At 34.4% G+C, this 20,671-nt stretch overlaps 4 protein-coding genes and 1 long non-coding RNA gene across 8 annotated transcripts in view; 2 read left to right on the forward strand and 3 right to left on the reverse strand.

The window, feature by feature from the left end:
- LOC117214463 overlaps positions 1-3,333 on the reverse strand; it is a 6,776-nt gene extending 3,443 nt beyond the window's left edge. Inside the window, exon 1 of the long non-coding RNA XR_004488873.1 lies at positions 2,853-3,333. This is a non-coding gene — a long non-coding RNA (uncharacterized LOC117214463). The remainder of the gene's footprint in view (positions 1-2,852) is intronic.
- Positions 1-16,252, forward strand: part of LOC117214442 (DNA polymerase epsilon catalytic subunit A) — a 19,122-nt gene extending 2,870 nt beyond the window's left edge. Inside the window, exons 2-28 of one of the 2 annotated variants that reach the window (XM_033460554.1) lie at positions 7,431-7,564; positions 7,644-7,767; positions 7,842-8,060; positions 8,128-8,360; positions 8,429-8,669; positions 8,741-9,057; positions 9,160-9,406; positions 9,465-10,017; positions 10,097-10,538; positions 10,598-10,835; positions 10,910-11,263; positions 11,333-11,547; positions 11,622-11,805; positions 11,881-12,426; positions 12,512-12,753; positions 12,827-13,031; positions 13,093-13,268; positions 13,340-13,509; positions 13,597-13,933; positions 14,002-14,191; positions 14,267-14,433; positions 14,504-14,792; positions 14,872-14,967; positions 15,047-15,324; positions 15,397-15,529; positions 15,604-15,815; positions 15,877-16,252. In XM_033460554.1, coding sequence (XP_033316445.1) covers positions 7,479-7,564; positions 7,644-7,767; positions 7,842-8,060; positions 8,128-8,360; positions 8,429-8,669; positions 8,741-9,057; positions 9,160-9,406; positions 9,465-10,017; positions 10,097-10,538; positions 10,598-10,835; positions 10,910-11,263; positions 11,333-11,547; positions 11,622-11,805; positions 11,881-12,426; positions 12,512-12,753; positions 12,827-13,031; positions 13,093-13,268; positions 13,340-13,509; positions 13,597-13,933; positions 14,002-14,191; positions 14,267-14,433; positions 14,504-14,792; positions 14,872-14,967; positions 15,047-15,324; positions 15,397-15,529; positions 15,604-15,815; positions 15,877-16,186 — 6,804 coding nt within the window. In that variant the 5' untranslated portion in view covers positions 7,431-7,478 and the 3' untranslated portion in view covers positions 16,187-16,252. Of the gene's footprint in view, positions 1-7,430; positions 7,565-7,643; positions 7,768-7,841; positions 8,061-8,127; positions 8,361-8,428; positions 8,670-8,740; positions 9,058-9,159; positions 9,407-9,464; positions 10,018-10,096; positions 10,539-10,597; positions 10,836-10,909; positions 11,264-11,332; positions 11,548-11,621; positions 11,806-11,880; positions 12,427-12,511; positions 12,754-12,826; positions 13,032-13,092; positions 13,269-13,339; positions 13,510-13,596; positions 13,934-14,001; positions 14,192-14,266; positions 14,434-14,503; positions 14,793-14,871; positions 14,968-15,046; positions 15,325-15,396; positions 15,530-15,603; positions 15,816-15,876 lie in introns of those variants that run through there. The other variant, XM_033460555.1, reaches the window with a different exon arrangement.
- Positions 4,532-7,033, reverse strand: LOC117214453 (pinin). The gene is made up of 5 exons (XM_033460583.1): positions 6,677-7,033; positions 6,118-6,310; positions 5,870-6,043; positions 5,507-5,801; positions 4,532-5,428 (listed from the first exon to the last, which is right to left on the reverse strand). Exons 1-5 carry the CDS (start codon positions 6,835-6,837, stop codon positions 5,115-5,117), a joined length of 1,137 nt encoding a protein of 378 aa, XP_033316474.1. The 5' UTR covers positions 6,838-7,033; the 3' UTR covers positions 4,532-5,114.
- A 2-nt stretch (positions 16,253-16,254) lies between the features above and the next one.
- Positions 16,255-17,538, reverse strand: LOC117214461 (ATP synthase-coupling factor 6, mitochondrial). Its single transcript, XM_033460592.1, has 4 exons — positions 17,125-17,538; positions 16,695-16,842; positions 16,495-16,619; positions 16,255-16,376 (listed from the first exon to the last, which is right to left on the reverse strand). Exons 2-4 carry the CDS (start codon positions 16,835-16,837, stop codon positions 16,357-16,359), a joined length of 288 nt encoding a protein of 95 aa, XP_033316483.1. The 5' UTR covers positions 16,838-16,842; positions 17,125-17,538; the 3' UTR covers positions 16,255-16,356.
- A 128-nt stretch (positions 17,539-17,666) lies between these two features.
- The window catches only part of LOC117214447 (ETS-like protein pointed), a 143,702-nt gene continuing 140,697 nt past the window's right edge, over positions 17,667-20,671 (forward strand). For 2 of the 3 annotated variants that reach the window (XM_033460563.1, XM_033460568.1), the window contains exon 1: positions 17,667-17,860. The gene's annotated coding sequence lies outside the window, so the exon portion shown is untranslated. The remainder of the gene's footprint in view (positions 17,861-20,671) is intronic. The other variant, XM_033460566.1, reaches the window with a different exon arrangement.

Genomic DNA, 20,671 nt, shown 5'->3' on the forward strand with positions numbered 1-20,671 from the left:
GTTTAATGAGCTGCGATATCGTTCTTAAGGCGTACAAGCTTACAACTAAATTAATCGTTTCCTCTCTTGTTTTTCACAGAAACAATGTTTCTGGAAGAGAGCTGGCCGTTAACGTTTTGCCATTTTAATTAAACTTCGACCGTCGAAATGCTCGTTGCATAAGGGAACCCTGTTCGCCACGTAGCTTCGACTACGAGCAACGAGAATTATTCAAGAGAAGTAAGTACAAGTAATAATAAATCGCGGAATAATAAATACTATAGTATCCTTTCTGCTGATCTTAAATTTGCTAATGTTAATTATTTGTGACAACAAGCATGGATAGAGTACGTAACACGCTCGGCGCGCTCTTCTGTGCAAGTACATACGCGAGCGCGCACGAGCGTACGAAAGCACCACAAGTTATAAAAGCAAACGGACCGGCGTTGTCCAATCAGCGTTGATCGAGCGTGAAATCCCTCCTCTTCGACGAAATTAGACACCCACTTGGTGCTTCCAGCTTCACGATTCTTGGCCAAAATAACCAATGATAGTTTTTCCAATGGACCTCCTTTCAGCCGCCATTTATACAAAATCAACGTGGTCGCCATCTAAACATCGTTGGCTTATCATCGTATTTCATCGAAGAACGAGAAAGGACGAACTTGTCTAATTTCACGATCATCGCCTGTGTCGGAGACGATGTGACACCAAACAAACGAGATTCACGAAACTCTAAAAATTTGTTAGCTTTGCTGCCGACGTACACGCTATATAACCGTTTGCCTTTTTCTCCTGATGTTTAGGCGAGTTATAACATAATGAGCATCGCGCCGGCATGACGGTCTGTCCCTTTGAAATACGAATATCCCCTTTTCCATTCCGCGGTGAGATACTCCGCCCCGATACTCTATTACTCCCTAGTCAAAGGAGCCACAGAACCTGCTCACGGGAACCGCTTCTTTGGAAGTCGTTCAGTGTCGGCTTTCCATGTTCTCATTAACAGCGGGCCGCTTTTATTAACCGCGAAAAAGAAAGGGGGATGCTCCTTGGTCCTCGTAGTCTCTCCTTCCTGAAAAATTCTCATACGTGCGTACCGTGGAGAGATTTTCTGCAAGAATGAAAGAAGGAAGGAGGAGGAACAGAGATCTTGTGACGGACCGTGTAATGACTCCACACTATGGAGTAACAAGCGAGAGATTCGCGGATCAACCAACGGGTTGGTCCATAAGTGCGTGCGGTTTCGCATTCTCCGTCGATATTTACGACTTCTTCTCAACGTCGCGATAATTTTTGGACTCGTCGTTCGAAGAATTCCGCGATCCAATCTCCCAGTCGTGGAAAGAAACATTCGCCTCAATTATAACGGTGGGAGCAAACATTTGTTTCCGTTAATCTCCGTATCTTTCGAACGATTAATCGCTTTGTTATTGGCACGGAAAAATATACGCGGAAAAAGTACGGTCGCACGAAGGAAGAAAACAGAAGCTATCGAACGACGTACCTAACGACGGTCATAGCCGATAGGCGATTATTATGAGATATAATATTCGATATGAAACGAAAACCGCGCAAACTGTTATCGATTAAGGTAGACATTTAATAACGACGATTTACTGATAAACGGAAGACGAATTATTAATCGTGGTAAAGAGACTTGGAGTATAACTCGAATTAGAAGAACGTCCAAAAATTTCGTTCTTCAAATTACGTACATCGTCGTGTAGAAAACATACAGAGTAATTTATCTCGGATGTAAAGGCTCCATCAAACAGTTACAGGTTCTAATATCAGAGGAGTGGACGGACATTGGCCGTGAATAGGCGTATAAATTTCCACGGCAAATACACGTCAGCGGTTTTTCAACGAACATGAAGACCCAAGCGTGAGATAAAGGTGTTCCTGGTCGTTGTGTCCGGTTGCGATTCCTTGCCGTTTAAAATACGGCGGGTTCTGGTAGCGAGCGTTTTGCTTCGCGCGGCACGCCGTGCTCGCGAACTCCGTCGCGCTCGATTACGAGCTACGCCATGACGAAGATACGCTAATAAATTAACGGGTAAATAAACCCTCCGCGAGAGAACAGGCCGCGCCGCGTATCTGTCTCGCTTAGAATAGAATAGAATGTATTAGAGGAGCACGGGCACGATTAATGGGCTGAGATTTCGCGCAAGTGGAAAGGCGCAGCGTCAACCTCGAGCCGCACGATTTCCCGAGAACGAGCTGAGGTAAACACGCTGATGGAATAACTTCTCCGTACTTTGAGAAACGTGCAATTTTTCCGTACAGTCTGTACAAACCCTGTGACGAGTCCACTGTGCGCGCCTTTTACGTGTCAAGTTTGTCAGCTCGTAGTGTCCACACTTAGAAGAAGAACAACTCACGGTATTCTGTTTGCTGATAGAGCGTTAAATGGTCTTATAGACTGTCTTTGAATCATCGAGAATTTCAAAATCAATCTGTTAGAAACATATCGCATTACGATCTCACATTACATACACTGGTTAGGTATCTTACTTTTAATCGCACTGCGTTAAATACCAGCAATGCAAACTAATACTTGAATGGTAACTTATAACATGTAATATAATATTGTATATTCTATTAGGGTTTTCTTGTAAATAAATCGAAATTAAATCGTTCCTGTCGCATGTTCTTTCACCTTCTCGATTCAAATATCGAAATTCAAATATTCGAAGATCTTGGTAGAATGATATCTCCAATCTGACATCATCTACGTTTAAACGGGATTCCTGATCTCTGCTTCTTCTTGTTCCATCTTCTCTTATCCCGACGACAATGAAGTCTCTTTCTCGATAGGAAATAGGATGAAGGGAAAAGAGTAGAAGGAAGCGTGGTAATTAAGAAAACGTCACCGTTCCCGTGGTCCAGCGTGGTTCCTCTCGTCTGGAGGCGAGTCTTTGGCGCGTTTTCCATTCGGTGTACAAATAGCTCGCAGACCCCTAGCCCCTGTCGGCTCCTCTCATGTCTCCGCGACGCGTCGCGTCGCACGCTTCATGCCTCTGCGCTATCCGATGTCGAGCGTCGCCGCTCCAACTTTTAATCTGTTCCCTTTTTTCGCTTCCGTGGACGAGCGACGGGTAACGTGCGAGGCGATCCCGTGTATTTACCTCGTCTAGTCTTCAAAGCGGTTTTTAGAATTATTTATCAGCTGGTAAAATGGTGGAACAGAGAGGATCGTATTTTATCTGTGTGGTAAAAACAGAATCTTCTTTTACCTTGTTATGAACCTGCTCCGTCCAATTTTAACGAGTCTCGTGTGTCGTCACACAAGATAAATACTTCAACCACGAAACTACGAAGATTGTAAGAACGTTAACTCATCCGAAGCAAAGGTCTTGTCGTTTTTATTTAATTCTTCAGAAATTACAACTGTTTTCGTTTAGACCAAAGAGTAACATCTCGCGCGTCTTCGAAAGATTTAACGAATAAGCCTGGTTACTGTCTTCTACAGCGGATCAATGATCATTTTTATTCGTATTCGTTTACAGAGTAGCTTTAATTGAACCCGATCTTACTTAGAGTAATTTCATTTAAACGATATTTTAATGTAAATATTTTGTAAAGAGGTTACCGCTTACTGTCCAAAGGAGTTATTTTACCAAAGTGCAAAAGGAGGATGGAACGACGGCGCAGAGACGCATTAGCCATATTCCGAGGTTGCATGGCGGAACGCCCCTTTCATGCCATCCCCTCCTACCTTTGAATATCACAGGAAAGATAGAATGTCCCGTAGAATTCACCGACAAAGATTCGGAATTACGTTCTGGGCGTAAATTAGTTAACGAATTACAACGCTTAATCTTCGCTTCTTTATGAACTGTACCTCTTCTCATCGCTGAATCGTGTATCATCTTGCGGGGTGTTCAAGTTCGATTAAATGACAATTAATGAACTTTGAAAGTAAAAATGATACTTCTTCGGTATTATCCTTTGTTCGAATATTTACTGGAAAATTAATTTAGTCTGAAAAAATTTAATTATAATTTAGTTAATTTACAAAATATGCGAAAAGAAAATGTATGGGTACCATAATTGCCCGAAAAATGCAACGGTATGCAAAGTACTTTAAAGACGATTATCTCACGTAGATTTATACTACGTATTCGATTCAGGCAAATTTAAACGGTTTAAAAGTTATTAATAGTTATATTGTAAATTCGATCAATAGTAAAATTTTAATCGAATATGTAACAGAACTTAACTAAAGACGAAATGGACATGTACATAGAAGGATCTCGTTCATCTTTAATTTATTTAAAAATACATGTAATTCAAAAATTTGTTTATCTCTTATTTAATAAAAACAAAAGAAAAGTTATCTTTCTTAAGATAATAAATTCAAATTGATTTTATGTAACAAGTATCTACTAATATTGCTATGGAAAAAAGTTATCGACTTTTTATCCATCATAATTAATGTGTATCGTACATATGGTGTGTACAATAAAAAAAAAAAAGAAAAAAAAGGAAGAAAACACAAATATACAAATTTTCGTAAGTATTTGAATTATACTATGTTACCAACAGATATGCTCGAAATTGGAATTTATATTTTATTCTACCATACACATAAAGCATTAAATCACTTATTCAATGCTTCTCTTCTTCACATACGTATTAAAAGACAGATGCTGATACGAAGAAAACAATGAGCGGACTATTTTACATAATGTTTCCCAAACTATAAATGTATCGATTCAATTTACGACTGTTTATCGTCATTTATCGACTTATTTCTCAAGGTTTTCGTCCTACTTACAAGATGGTAATTACTTAAATAATATTCTACAACAGCCATGATACAAATATATAACATTTAAAAAATATTGGTTCCAATGAAATGCAACTACATTCCGGATCATAGTGTTTCTTCTTACATCTAAGAAAAATCTGAATAATGTTTGCTACTTGACGAATGATGACAAAATGAGCATGTAATTCGATGAAGGGAATGAATTTATATCTATATGATGACAAGTAAAAAGTGAAATGTTTCCTTTGAAAATTGTAAAATTCATTCATACATGTAAAGTGTTGTGTAAGAAAAACATCTTCTCCTTCGTTGGACCATTCAATGTACGTAATATGTACAATTATTGTAAGTACATTTAATACTAGCCATTATTTTCATCTTTTGCTTCGTCTACCTTTACTTCCTCCTTGTTTTCAATATCATTCGTGTTTTCGTAATTTTCATCTTTGTCGGATTTTATGGGAACATCAGCCGGTTCGTTATTCTCTGATTCTAAATTCTTCTCTGGATTTGGATCACGATTCTCTTCTCCTTCTTCCGTCGATTGTGGAACTTCAGCTGTTGCATTTAACGTTGCGGATCCATCAAAATTTTGTTGATGTTTTCCGAGACCTACTTGCAATTCTATAGCTTCCAGCTCATCGATCAATACCTTCTCTCTTCTTTCGATCTCCTCTGTAATATAAAACAAATGCATATTATAATTCCTTTTATTTAAAATTTATACTTAAGGCTCTTTATCGAAGTGCGTACCATGAAGTTCTTTCGCAGATTGCCCTAGTAGAATATCAGTTTGTGGGTGTTTACGCTTTGGTACGTAATAAATAGAAGGTTGGGCACGCGTTTTTATAAACGAAGCAAGTGGTAATTGCGCCGCGCGCCAATCTTGAAATTGTCGGCTGCGCGCCAATTTTGCCTCTAGTGCTCGGACTTCTGCTAGTTGCCGTTTACGCGATAAGAATAATTGTTGTCTTTCTCGTCGTAATTCTTCCTTTTCTCTCCTTCTGGCTTCTTCTACTCTTGCCTCTACTTCTGCTTTTTTATCTTCCTACAAAGGATTGTTATTTTCAGAAATATGAAAAAAAATTTTTTCTCGTATCAAGTAGAGAAATATACCTTTGCTTTCAGTTTAGTTTCTTCTTGCCGAAATTTCTGTAATGTTCCTAAAAGGGCACCAAACATTCGTTTATTCCTTTGTCTGCTACGTTCATCTATTCTTTCCCGTCTAATAACTTCCTGTCTAGATGGAATCTCTCTTGGTGTTGCTATCACTCTCGAAGACACTGCTGGCTAAAATACCCATTCAATAATAATACATAAAACAATATATCGGTAAGAATGAGCAAATTGTTATAGAATTCTACCTTAATAACATTATCATCTTCATCAGCACTATCGTCATTATTAGAAGGAACACGTGCACTTAACCGACTGAAAACTGTTTTTGGTTCACCATTTGAACCTTGCCATCTCCTTTTTCCACCAGGTAGTTCATTGTTGACAAAATCAGAAACAACACGCCTTCTATCCTCTTGCAATGGTCTCTTTTGTGATAATCTATTGAAATTATAAATGCAGAAGAATATTTCAATAAATATACACATAGTCTTCCTTTCCTATTTTAATAAGGTTACATAGTTAAGTGGAACGAATATTTATCATTACCAAGTTTGGTAATTATGTATCGTGCACTTAAGCAAATAAAGCTCTCATTACAACATTACTACGATACGTAAGTAAATACAATGAGATCACGTATAATTTAATAAAGTGGAAACTATCGAAATGAAATAGGTTATGTTTGTAGACAACAGTGTTTCATTCAAAGATTATTGAACTACTAGGTAAGAAGTATATTTTATGAAATAGCATTTTGCTATGATGGTTTAAGGGTATTTGGAAATAAATTATTCAGAATTTAACCTGGGTGGTGGTTGTAGCGGGCCGTTTTCTCCATCAGGGAGATCCCGGCCCAAAATCTTTCGAATACTTCGATCGAGTCCCCGAAGACCATCTCGAGCGGCTTCTAATTGCGCTTCTAAGCTTTCGGCACCCCAGGCCTCTTGTGTATCTAATTTTCTCATTTATTTATATCTCTGTACGTTCACTTAAATTGCGAAGTCAATTCACTTAACGATTGTTGTCGAACCGCATTACTGTCGTGGAGCCACCTACAATTTCGTTCCTTTTTCCAAATCGATAAGTCTCGGGACTTTTCCTTGCGCTCGTAGATCATACCTCTAGTAAATTTCTCATAATGCTAACTTAATATATTACAATTGGCTGAATTTATATATAAAAAGTCTAATCTTTAGGATATTTAAAAATTTGTTGTAAATTTTCAGAGCAAAGAAAGGAATAAAAGAAATGATGAGATTGAGTTTTGAAAGATGGCTTTCAACTAAAATTGTAATATCATATATACTTACATATGTATTACTTGAAAATATGGATTAATTAATTTAAATAAATGTAAAAGTATATTGTATACAAAAACAAGTATAATTTTTATTGTTATTCAACTTACATATTATGTATTTTTATTAGAAATATTCTCTTCTTATTCTCTATCTTATTACACACATATGTATAGACCCATAAGATCTATTGGCGGGCAAATTACAACCTGTACACATATACTTCGAGTAACACAGTGCCTTGTTGTTTATAATTAAAGTTTATAATTAAAGCTACTTATAGTTTACGTAATTGATTATCGTACAGAATGACAAGTTTACAAAATACAGGGAAATTTCGACCGTTTAAGGAAAATACAGGGAATAATCAAAGTCAAGAAGGAAATGCATCAGGGTAATTAAATTGTAATTTAAACTATATTATGGATTACTAGTATTTTTGTAATTTATTCACTCTTTTTACATTTCTTTAGAGAGATTTCAGGGGGCAACAGGGTAAATGAAGTTAATGAAAATATAAGAATAGATGGTTTATATGGTTTTCATAGAGTAACTGATACGAAGGAAAGAACAGGATTTCTTATCAATATGCATGCAGTAAGTATAAAAACCATATAAAATATTATGAATTGCTTTGTATTTCTTCCTCAAATTATTTTACTTTTTTATAGACAGAAATTATGGAAAATGATAAAAGATTAATGAGTGGTGTGGACTATTATTTTTTAGAAGAAGACTGTACTAGATTTAAAATTTCCTATCCCTATAATCCATATTTTTATATTTTATGCAAAAAGGATACATATGAGGAAGTTTCTACTGGTTTAAATAAAAAATATACTAATTTAATACATAAAGTACAGACTATTTATAAAGAAGACCTTGATCTGGTATGATAGAATTAAAAGTAGGTATAAAAAATGTTGAAACTGATAATTCTCTATTATCTCTTTTTAGTCAAATCACCTCATTGGTTTAAAACAGAAATATTTAAAAATTTCTTTTATTAATACTGTGGACTTGAATAAAGTCAGGCGTGGTATTATGAAAGCTGTAAAGTTAAATAAGGAACGTGAAAAACATAATACCTATTATTCAAACATGTTATCAGATGTACTAAATACAGAACAGGGTACAGGAGATATTAAGAAGCAAACCATAGATTTTATGGATAATATTCTTGATATCAGGTAATATACTTTCACTTGTTGATGTTGAGTATAATATTTATGTTAACGGCGTGCATATATTTCTACAGAGAATACGATGTACCACATCATGTTCGTGTCTCCATAGACATGAAAATTTGTTGTGGTAACTGGTATTCTGTGAAAACAAGAGGAAATGATGTACCAACAATTACAAAGAGAGATGATCTTATTGAACCACCTGATCCAATTGTGTTGGCATATGATATTGAAACTACAAAACTCCCTCTGAAATTTCCAGATGCTGATACTGACCAAATTATGATGATCTCATATATGATTGATGGACAGGTATGAAAAATGTCTTATTTTAATACTTACTTGACGCTTTAAGTGTATTTTATACATATTTACATTTTCAGGGGTATTTAATAACAAATAGAGAAATAATTGCAAATGATATCGAAAATTTTGAGTATACCCCAAAACCGGAGTTTGAGGGATTTTTTACAGTTTTCAACGAACCTAATGAAAAGGCCACAATAAAAAGATTTTTCGATCACATAAACGATATTCGACCACATATATTCGTAACATACAACGGTGATTTTTTCGATTGGCCATTTGTAGAGACTAGAGCAGCTTTTCATAACATGGATATGAAAGACAGAATTGGTTTTTCTAAAAATCGTGATGGAGTTTACAGCAGTAGACCAGCCATGCATATGGACTGTTTATGGTACTGCAATATATAAAACTAAATTTATTGAAACTATCATATAGAATTGCAAAAGGAACGATTGCATAAAGAGTTTTTTCCAATATATAATTTTCATTGCAGTTGGGTCAGGCGCGATTCGTACCTTCCTGTAGGTTCTCAGAATTTAAAAGCTGTAGCAAAGGCAAAGCTTAGATATAATCCAGTGGAACTGGATCCCGAAGATATGTGTAGATTGGCGTCTGAGGACCCAGAAACTCTTGCAAATTATTCAGTTTCTGATGCGGTTGCAACGTACTATCTTTACTATAAATATGTTCATCCTTTCATATTTGCTCTGTGTACCATTATTCCTATGGAACCAGATGAAGTAAGTTATATAACAAGCTATAGTAAAGATGATATAAATTATATTTCTTCATTTACAGGTACTTAGAAAGGGATCTGGAACATTATGTGAATCCCTCTTAATGGTGCAAGCTTTTCAAGCTAACATTATATTTCCTAACAAACAGGAGCAGGAATTCAACAAATTTACGAAAGATGGTCATTTATTGGATCAAGAAACATATGTTGGAGGACATGTTGAAGCTTTAGAATCTGGTGTTTTCAGAGCCGATATTCCTTGTCGTTTTAAAATAGTACCAAGTGCAGTAGAAGAATTAATAAATGGCGTTGAATCTGCATTAAAGCATGCTATACAAGAAGAAGAAAAAGTGCCCATGGAAATGGTTACAAATTTTGAGGAAGTGGTTGAAGAAATTACAGTGAAATTGGAAGGTTTAAGAAATCAACCACTGAGATTAGAGAACCCCGTAATATATCACTTAGATGTCGGTGCTATGTATCCAAATATTATTTTAACCAATCGTCTTCAACCATCCGCGATGGTCGATGAAACTGTATGTGCTGCATGTAATTATAATAAACCAGGAGCACTTTGCCAAAGAAAAATGGAGTGGATGTGGAGAGGAGAATATTGTAAGACAACAAGATGCGTAAATAATATTTGTTAAATTTGTTTATTCTTACATACAAACATATTTTTACTTGATTTCAGTTGCTGCAACTTTAAGTGAATATCAACGAATGCAGCAACAACTTGAAAATGAAAAATTTCCACCGCAATTCCCAGGCGGAGCTCGTAGGGCATATCATGAATTATCTAAAGAGGAACAAGTATCGTATGAGAAGAAACGACTCACAGAATACTGTAAGAAAGCTTACAAGAAAGTTAAGATTACTAGCATGGAAGAAAGAACACAAACGATTTGCCAAAAAGAGAATTCATTTTATGTTGACACTGTACGAGCGTTTAGAGATAGGAGATATGAATACAAGGCGCTTACTAAAGTAGCTAAACAAGAGGTGGCGGCAGCCGTAGCAAAAGGAGATGCTGCTGATATTAAATCTGCTAAAAATCGAGAAGTACTATATGATTCATTACAACTGGCACACAAATGTATCTTAAATTCCTTCTATGGATACGTTATGAGAAAAGGGTATGTATGTTTATCTTTTCTTATATTTAAAATTATTAATACAATGTTCGATATGTTAGGTCTCGATGGTTTAGTATGGAGATGGGTGGCATAGTATGTTACACGGGAGCACACATTATTATGAGAGCTAGAGAAATTATCGAACAAGTTGGCCGACCTTTAGAATTAGATACGGATGGAATCTGGTGCGTTCTACCAGCATCTTTTCCTGATAATGTTGTTGTTCATACTACTCACCCAAAGAAAAAAAAATTGGTAGTATCATATCCGAATGCTGTTCTTAATTTTATGGTGAAGGTAAATCAGCATCGCAACGATATTTTTTTATTAACTAGAGCTCTTTTTTTGTATCATTTTCATATTATTTATAGGATCAATTTACTAATGACGTATACCATGAACTCGTTGATCCTGAAAATCTTACGTATAAAATTAGGAGTGAAAACTCTATATTTTTTGAAGTGGATGGTCCTTATTTAGCTATGGTATTACCTGCAGCGAAAGAAGAAGGAAAAAAATTAAAAAAACGATATGCAGTCTTTAACTTCGACGGTTCTTTGGCTGAGCTGAAAGGTTTTGAAGTAAAACGGAGAGGTGAACTTCAGCTAATAAAAGTTTTTCAGACGTCCGTATTCGAATCTTTCTTAAAAGGTAGCACATTAGAAGAGTGCTATGCGTCAGTAGCTAAAGATGCAGATTATTGGCTTGATATTCTTTATAGCAAAGTAAATATCCAATATTGTTGATTCTGTTACATGTAACATATTAATAACTAAATATATAAATCTTTATAGTGTGCAGATATGCCAGATTCGGAATTATTTGAACTTATATCCGAAAACAAATCAATGTCACGAAAATTGGAGGAATATGGAAGTCAAAAGTCAACGTCTATTTCTACTGCTAAAAGATTAGCAGAATTTTTAGGTGATCAAATGATTAAAGATGCTGGCTTAGCATGTAAATACATTATTGCTAATAAACCTCAAGGCGCACCAGTTACAGAACGGTAGGGATGAAGTTTTGCTTCTGTATGAAGAAAATTGTATGACAATAAAATTACATATTTCGTTATACAATTAGGGCAATACCATTAGCAATATTTCAATCAGAACCTGCAATAAGAAAATATTATTTACGAAAATGGTTAAAAGATTCTAGTTTACAAAGCGACGACATACGGGATATTTTAGATTGGAGTTATTATATTGAAAGACTCGGAAGTGCTATTCAAAAAATTATTACAATTCCAGCAGCAATGCAAGGAGTATTTATTTTATTTATCTAGATATTTGAAACTTCCTAATTTAAATATAATAATAGGAGAATAATTCTTTTTTAGTTATCCAATCCGGTTCCTAGAGTGAAGCACCCGGACTGGTTGCATAAAAGAGTAATGGAAAAAAGTGCAACGCATAAACAAAAAAAGATTACTGATATGTTTACCATGATGCCTAAAGATAAAGAAAAAAATATTGGCAACCAAGATATAGAATCATCTGAAACATGCGATATAGAGGATATCGCCGGGAAACCCTCAACTTCTAAGCAGTCATTGCCAGTTGTTAATAAAAGAAAACGACAATTTTTAGAAGGAAACGAAGCAGAAAATGCAAATAAAAGTTGGAAAGAAGTTCTAGGTTCACCACCACCAATGGGAACAACAAAGGAAGAAAGATTAAAATGGTTGGAATTCCACAAACAGAAATGGGCTCATCAAGCTAAGCAAAGGGCTGAATATCAGAAGAGCAAGAAGAGTAAGCGTTCTAATAATGATGGAGATGAAGTTTCTTGGGGTGTTGCAAGAGATACCAATACATCTACATTGGGTGGTTTTTTCAAGCGAACTCAAAGAAAATTGCTTATGAATCCATGGCAAATTATTCAAGTAAGAAAAATGTTCTTTTTTAACAACAATAATTAAAATTCAATAATTGTATTGAATGATTTAAATAATTAATTTATCGGTTTAGATATCACCAACAAACAAGCCTGGTTTATATCGATTATGGGTATTAGTCGATAGAGATTTACATCAATTGCGTCTTATAATACCTCGTATATTTTATGTAAATACTCGTAAACCTAAACCTAATCCAGAACCAGGTAAAAAAGTATCTTGGAAAGAAAGCAAGAAAGTTCTTCCACGATCTCGACCTATATATAATTTATATCAATATACTGTGCCGGAAACACAGTTTCAATTATACAGTCAGTGAGTTTCATCCTTTAAATTTTTTGATGATATTTTATATTTAATTATCTAAATTATTCTAATTTGCTCATAGGGAGCTTTTAGAAGATATGAGTAGACCAGAAATTGAAGGAATTTATGAAACTCAAATGTCACTAGAGTTTAGAGCTATTCTTCAATTAGGATGCGTTTGTACAGTTGATCCTAAGGCAGCACGGACCATGGCAGATGGTGCAGATACATTTGCCCTAGATCAGTTAGAATACAAGAGTGTTGCTGTGCAATCATATCTTAAAAATGTAATGGTATTTTAACTTGTAATTTTTTCTTTGGTCTAAAAGAATATCTGTTTTATTTCAGCTTAATGAAACTAATTATATTTTCTTATATCATCATTGGAGTTCAAACCATCAAAGAGCTTTATGGGGACTGTTTTTAAATGCAACTAAAAGAGCTCATATATTTGTTTTGGATTCTGTTTCGTCAAATCAGATGCCTAACATGAACACGTTGTACATTCAAGAACGGGATACAGTGTATAATTTACAAAATCTGAGTTATGCTTTTACTAGTCTGTGAAAATGATTCTAAAGTAATTCTTTTGCAGTATATCCACAAATGGGGAAGACAAAGTAACATTTTTACCAGAGTCGATGCGATTCGAATTAAAATTTGAGACAAACTTTCAACAAGTCTGTCGTATTTTACAAGCAGTTATAACTACATATAAAAACGAGGGACATGGTGCAACAATATTTATTATTCAGACAGCTTTAGGTACATTTTATTTAGATTTATATGCAAAAATTTTTCATTAAATTTTTGTCATTTATTTTATTTTTCTATTTTACGTTTTTACCTTAGATAAAACGACATTAGTAACTCACATGCCATTACTTAATGACTTTCCTCTAATTAGCACCTATGTACAAGATATTGAAACTTTATACAATACACTGGAGTGGCAGAAAGTTGGTGCAAAAACGATGTTACGTCATTACCTTAAGAGCCAGCAAATTTATGAATTAATGACAGAACAATGTAGATTCCTTCATGTGCCAATTGGAAATATTCCTGCGGATCCTATTGTTTTTGGTGCAGACTTATTTTTTGCAAGACATTTGCAAAAGAATAACTTTGTATTATGGTGTTCTCCAACAGAGAAACCAGACTTGGGTGGCAGTGAAAATGATGATAACAGGTTGTATTTACGCTTAAACATGAAATTTGAATTACTACCATTATCTTAATATATGTAATCAATTACAGATTATTGACAGATTATGAAGAAAGTTTACATTCTGCTGCAAATAATGCCGGAACTTATTCTAGTGTTTGTATTGAATTGGAGATAGAAAGTTTAGCAGTAAATACATTATTACAGCATCACCATATTCACGATATTGATGGAACTAGTAATTTTGTCGCATTCCACACTCAACAACAGACATCTGTTCAAGTATGTAATTTAGAAAAGGAACGTGTTAGAAAGCATATAAGAATATATTTATATGTAACTCAAATTTTTCCATAGGATATGGCAACACATGATGGCATGACAAATATAATTCCTAATTACGACGAAACTGTTCTTTGCAATCCTGCTTTTAGAATATTGCGAAATATGGTTAACACATGGTTGCTAGATGTATCAGTTCATAAAAATATATTTGCAGATTATCAAATTATTCATTTTTACAGGTAAGCACGGACATCTCTATACCAATGTTACACCTGTTTTTTTTGTAATTCGTAAATTTATACTTCTTAGATGGTTACGTTCACCCAGTTCTTTACTTTACGATCCTGCTTTGAAAAGAACTTTGCATACCTATATGAAAAAATTATTCGCGCAGTTATTAGCAGAATTTAAAAATCTGGGATCCATAATTATTTTTGCCAATTTTAATAAAATCATCATTTGTACCAAGAAAAGGACAATGAGTGATGCATTAAACTATATGGAATTCGTTGTTCAAACAATACGCGATAAAGAACTATTCCACAGTATTGAAATAACTTTTGAACAGTGTTGGGAGTATTTAACATGGCTTGATGTAGTAAGTAAAATTTCAATTCTTTCAATATAATAATAAATGGCATACTTTAATATATAAAAACATTTGTATAAATTAACAGCATAATTATGGAGGTATAAAAGGAAAATTACCGAAAGATATAGAGAATACTACGGATACAAATAGTGAAAATGCTGAAGATGAGAATGACGGCGAGGTAAGTGTTTACTAAGACATACAATTCTTTTTTTGTTTTCTATTTGTGATATTTTCATTGGATTTTCTCTGTTATTAAGCCTGAAATAGTAATGAATTGGAATTTAATGGAGTGTCTCCCCAAAGAAGCTGCATGTCAATCAAGCTTTACTGCTATAATAGCGGGATACTTCCATGCAATTTATCAGTTCATATTGGAAAATGAATTGAATACTACTGTAAGGCCTAGGAACTTAAATAATTTAAGTCAATTATCACACAACTGCACAACTGCACAACTTGGATTAGGATCACTTGAGAATACCGCAGAATTTGCTAAAAAACTGATAAAGGGAGATATGTCCCAAAAACTATTCCAGTAAGTATAATTGTTTTACTTTATCATTATATGAAGAACTTGATTGACATATTTTATTCAATTATGTTATAGAATTGTACAGAAAATACATAAAAATCTTCCAGAAAAAACATTAACAATTGAAGAATGTCCAAACTTAGATTTAGATGGTAAAGACAGTAAGAAAATTAATCCAGCATTGGAGTTAATAAAATCAGTTTGTAAGGTATTTAAACACGAATACGAATATGTTAGGATTATTTTACGAGGAAAGTAAATAAAAATTAATTTTAATATCAGGTTTTATCTCTGGATGCAGAAGTTGAAAATGAAGTATATTATTTGCGAACAAACATGTTAAAGCTAATTAGAGTTGGCAGTTTCAGCGATCTAGTTGATTGGAAAGATCCGTGCATTTCTTTAGTTGTGCCTGAAATTATTTGTAAAGTATGTAATCACACAAGGGACATCGATCTTTGCAAAGATAACTTTTGTACCATGGATCGGGATAGGTAATGCACAATATTATAAAAGCTATTTGTATTCTAGTACATAATACTACTGTTTGTACAGGTACATATGGAAATGTCCTCTTTGTAAAATGGACTATGACAATGATGAAATAGAGTTCCTTTTGATGGACATGTTAGATCATAAAAGTATGGCTTACATGTTGCAAGATTTACAATGTTGTAAATGTAATGAAGTTAAGAGGGAAAATATGAACGAACTTTGTTCTTGTTCTGGTAACTTTAAAACTTTGATTCCTAAAAGTGAAATAGAGAAGTTTATGAAGATCTGTAAATCTGTGGCCATAAAATCTAATATGAAAACATTGTTAGAAATTATCCAGAATACAAAAGTTCTTGTAGATTCAAAGTAATTTATATGTTTTTACTGTGATTATATCTAATTTAAGCAATATTAAGGAAAATAAAGTTTAACCTTATATTTATAATTTTACATATACATATATTTCTACAACTATTTATCAAGTATAACAATTTTAATATTCTAGTTTTATATATACTTGTAAAGAGTTATGTAATATATTCATTTTTCCACTACTGGAGCTGAAAGAAAAGATCTTTCATGTTTTATAATACTTTATAATTGCAAGACTTTCAACTCGTTTAATATAATATAAAATACTATATAAACTCCTATTAATAATTTAAGTAATGAGCATACCTTCAAATTTAAATTTTGGGAAGTTTTTTGGATCACCCTTTATATCATATTGTTTCCGAATTCTATCAAGCTCAGATTTCCTCTCTTTTTCAAGTTCAGGAGTAGCATCAACTAACTTTCCACCACTAAATTTATGGATTGATATTAAGACATAAATTGATATTAGGACACTTGTGTTGAGATATTTTATTTTTACTTACGCGCTTTTTGCAGAATATTCCCGTATTTTGTCTAAGAAAAGTTGTTGTATAGGATCCGTTGCTTTTTGAAGTGCTGGTGCAAGAATACCAATGTCACGTTTGATAACTTTTGGTACACTTGTAATGACTCTCTGGATAAGCATTTTTCCTTAACAAATCGAATATAAAATGCATATTTAACTTTAAATGAAAAAATGATAAAATGATAAATGACAAGAAACAAAGTCAATAACGAAAATTGTTTAACATATACATTCAAATTTCTAAATAAAGGAAATGCTATACAAGATTTCTCTTATGTAATATAGGTTACGTTTATTACATAAGATGTAATAAACAGAATAAAGCATGATAAAAACTTGTCGAGATACAAAAAAGATAAATAATACTGTTAAAGTCGTAATATGAATTTAAAGTACTACACCTTTACCTTTTTATTCGGACAGAACCTACGAGGTACTTGTCGTTATTCGTTACCCTAGAATATATGTCAATATATAGAACGCACTCTTACTTATGTATAATAAACTCCACCAACAGGCTACGTGATTGGTTAAAATTGCACAATATAATAAATTAAAGATATTAATATTTTAAAAATAAATCTATCAAAAAGATCAAAATATTTATTTAGTTATCTATTTCTAGCTAATACTTATATATTTATAATAATAGTATCGGTATAAATTGGTCCACCCTATCGAGCTCATGTTTGTATTTCAGATTTATATTTTTAAAAGTTTACATTTTAATTTTTATAATGTACATTAATAAAATAGTAGGTAAAAATTGAAGTTAGTGTGAACCATCTATTATTTGTATACCCCGACTGCAGTAATGTTCCAACGGAATGCGCAGAATACGACAACGAATCACAGAGGAGAATACGTTCGCCCATCAGTGATTGGCTAAAGGCACTGTGCCCCGGGGTGGGGAGGTGAACCCGCTTTTAGTTTCATTCATGAACGCCTGAGCCGTGGCCATAATATATTTGTAATCTGTATTGTGTACGGGTATACCGCGTTAGTGCTGCCGATGTGCGTGCGCCTCACAGTCGTACACGTGATTGTTGTTTTGTGTTCGATTCCTGTTTGGTGTTTTTCGTGGACATTATCTGGACAATTGACACGGTTGCGCTCTTCACTGGATTTTACGTTGGAGAACAGGTAAGTGAACACGTTAAAAGACAGTCCACCTGCGCGCTTTCTGCGTGATACGAGCGCGCGAACGCAAATCTTCGAAACTTCTGAATTGTATTGGTCTTATGTTAGGCCAGAGTTTCGAGTTTTTTTACTATGAAAACGATGTAGCAAAACGAGACGAAGAAATTCTAAAATATTACAACAGGGTAGAACGTAGCGTCAGAAAAGTATACGCCTACGTTCGGTCAGGCGTATATTTGTTTTGACGAGTGTTCTCTTGGTTACTTTGCATCCCACGGAAAATTAAGATACGTATATTATAATCTAAGTACGTTACATGTACAGGCATGTCACAGGTTTTATTTGTTTATTTCTATCGGCTGGAGCCGAATTGGAGGTAAATAAATAGAAGTTTTATTTTCCTTAAATATGCGGTTACATTTTATTTTTTGTATTTGATGTCACCTCTGTGTAACAAAACGAATTCTTTTATATCATAGCTTTCGTAGTATTGTATTCACGAACGTATTATCTTGTGTAAGCCTACCGTACGATTTAGGAGATATTCGTTTACTTACGTCATATCGTTTATTATTCATATCTTTGTCTCGCTTGAAATATATTTATTTGAAGAAAAATTGATTGCACAATAGAGATAACGATTCTATTGTACTCGGTCGTGACTCGAATATACATATGTATGTAATTGGCATGTTTCAAATAAGGTTCTTTCAAAGTGAAATTCGACTCTCGATGTTTGTAAGAACATTTCGAAGATTAAGCCTTTCGCATTGATTCGTATCGATCGTAAATATCTCGTACCTGATAATCGTATCACATTTTACGTTACTTGCTATTTCTTTTTTTATCATTTCGACCAACGTACTTACTGTTCGTTTGTGGAATCTTTTAATAATAATCTTTGAGTAAGGTGTGTCGGAAATTGTTTTTTTGCATACATAATTATAAATCAAAAAATAAATATATCGATAACGCACTACAAGATACAATATATCGAGTGATACAGAATCGATATTGCGTTTAACGAATGAACATATCTTATAACACTTCGATTATGAAATTCTATTACGACATTTTACAATTATTTGTGATTTTTATTACAGATAACGCATAATGATGTAAATATATATGTAAAAAAATCTCATTAGTTTTTATATCCTGAGACTAGTCTCGTACAGAAATATCCAATAGATCATTATTGCCAACCTAGTCGAGCTCATAAAAATTCATCGATCTTTACTAAAGCATTAATCTAGATAGTGTGATAATATTAGGCTGTATTTTTGTGGAATATTTAACCCAATATTTTAGACTCTGACAAATAATTTATGCCAGATCTGGATCATTTTTTCTACGGTGTCTGCGTAACATATTTCGCTGGTAACGCGTGTAGGTAATATTTCCGTCGAACAGTATTTGGTATACATACAGACAGAGACGAGAGAAAAAGAGCGCAAGGGAGGAGGAGGGGGAGGAGGGGGTAAAGAGATAGGAAACGCAAGGGGGAGAGAGAGAAATAGTGTGTTGGACAGTGTAAGTTAAACGCATACGAGGGGATGGCTAGCCTGGCAATTTAAAAAAGGAACGCGATGCCCTCGGTGTTGGTGGGTCGAATGGTTTTTGTACACTTTCTCGGATCTCGGGGAGTACAGCATGGCAACGCTGCGACCTACCATGCTTCTTCCCTCGTTTGTCTCTCGACTGTTTCTTCTTTCTACCAAAGACGCGACAAATATCAAAGGCCAGAGAAGACACCACGATGACAAAGCTCCGCGAACGTTCTGACATCGCACGAGGGATAGAAAGGAAGAAGGGAGGAAGAAGAAGATGTGAGGAAAGAATATAAAGGGGAGAGGGAGCATGTATGCTAGAGAAAGAGAAAAAGAAACCGTTGCGCGTTGATCGGTTTAGAGACAAGACGATTCTTGTTTTGCCAAATATGCTTTCTGTTGGAAAAACTAGAAAAAGAGAGAACTTCCACTTTGAGGTAAATTGTTGCTTCTTTCTTTAACAGATCAGTATATTTATCATATACACAACTGATTAATCGGTCAACTATTGCTCGGTAATTGTTAGTAAATTATACTCTTCAGGGATTGTAGAAAATTCTAATCTAGCTGCTTAGTAAAATTTGTTTGGTTAATTGGCAACGAATCTAAGTCGATAGATTTTAAAAAATACACTTATTCGGAAAAAATAACTTTCCATTTTATATCTTAAAACTCAAGATTGACAATCGATCCTGTTTTGCCCTTTTTGATCACGTGATGTTATTCACCACTCCTGACTTGACTCGTTCAACAGAGTATAGCCAATTGTATGATGTTTGCAACAATACGAGTTCGAGTGACAATCGTTCGATAATAGCGTGCCTTCGATTCTCGAACGAAGCGTTTTTTTCTTAACGTTCAAATTTTAAGCTGGCAGTAGTGCATCGGTAGTTCGTGGCGCGGGTTGAGTTGGTGTTACGAATTCGGAAGTTATGAATGGAAAAGAAATATCATGTCGGTTTTAATAAGTTCGAAAGTCAAGCGAGTAATGAAATTTTTCCCCATATGGGTCCTTCGTGGGTGCTGAAACTTGCATACGGGTCCATGCATCTCGTGCATGGAGAACCTGGAGGAACGTCTGCCCGCATCTGGAAACCCAGCGGCAGCTTCTCGAAAGATATTATATTGCTCTTTCGCCGGAGTTGAAACAATAGACACTCCAGCTTCTCGAAGGACGATCCAGTTTATACACGGTGTCTCAGAAAAACGAAACGGACGTAAGAATTTTGTACATACTTGTTCTTTCCGCCATTTTGTTATCGCT

Source organism: Bombus bifarius, unplaced genomic scaffold, assembly GCF_011952205.1.
Source record: "Bombus bifarius isolate JDL3187 unplaced genomic scaffold, Bbif_JDL3187 scf7180000009200, whole genome shotgun sequence".
NCBI classification, from domain to species: Eukaryota; Metazoa; Arthropoda; class Insecta; order Hymenoptera; family Apidae; genus Bombus; species Bombus bifarius.

Coding starts and splice junctions, on each gene's coding strand:
- LOC117214453 (XM_033460583.1), bottom strand. CDS start 6,837: ATGAGAAAATTAGATACACAAGAGGCCTGGGGTGCCGAAAGCTTAGAA. Junction 6,044..6,117: donor AAGATGATAATGTTATTAAG/GTAGAATTCTAT, acceptor TGGGTATTTTAG/CCAGCAGTGTCTTCGAGAGT. Junction 5,429..5,506: donor ATCTGCGAAAGAACTTCATG/GTACGCACTTCG, acceptor TTTATATTACAG/AGGAGATCGAAAGAAGAGAG.
- LOC117214461 (XM_033460592.1), bottom strand. CDS start 16,837: ATGCTTATCCAGAGAGTCATTACAAGTGTACCAAAAGTTATCAAACGT. Junction 16,620..16,694: donor GAATATTCTGCAAAAAGCGC/GTAAGTAAAAAT, acceptor CCATAAATTTAG/TGGTGGAAAGTTAGTTGATG. Junction 16,377..16,494: donor CCCAAAATTTAAATTTGAAG/GTATGCTCATTA, acceptor CTTTTCTTTCAG/CTCCAGTAGTGGAAAAATGA.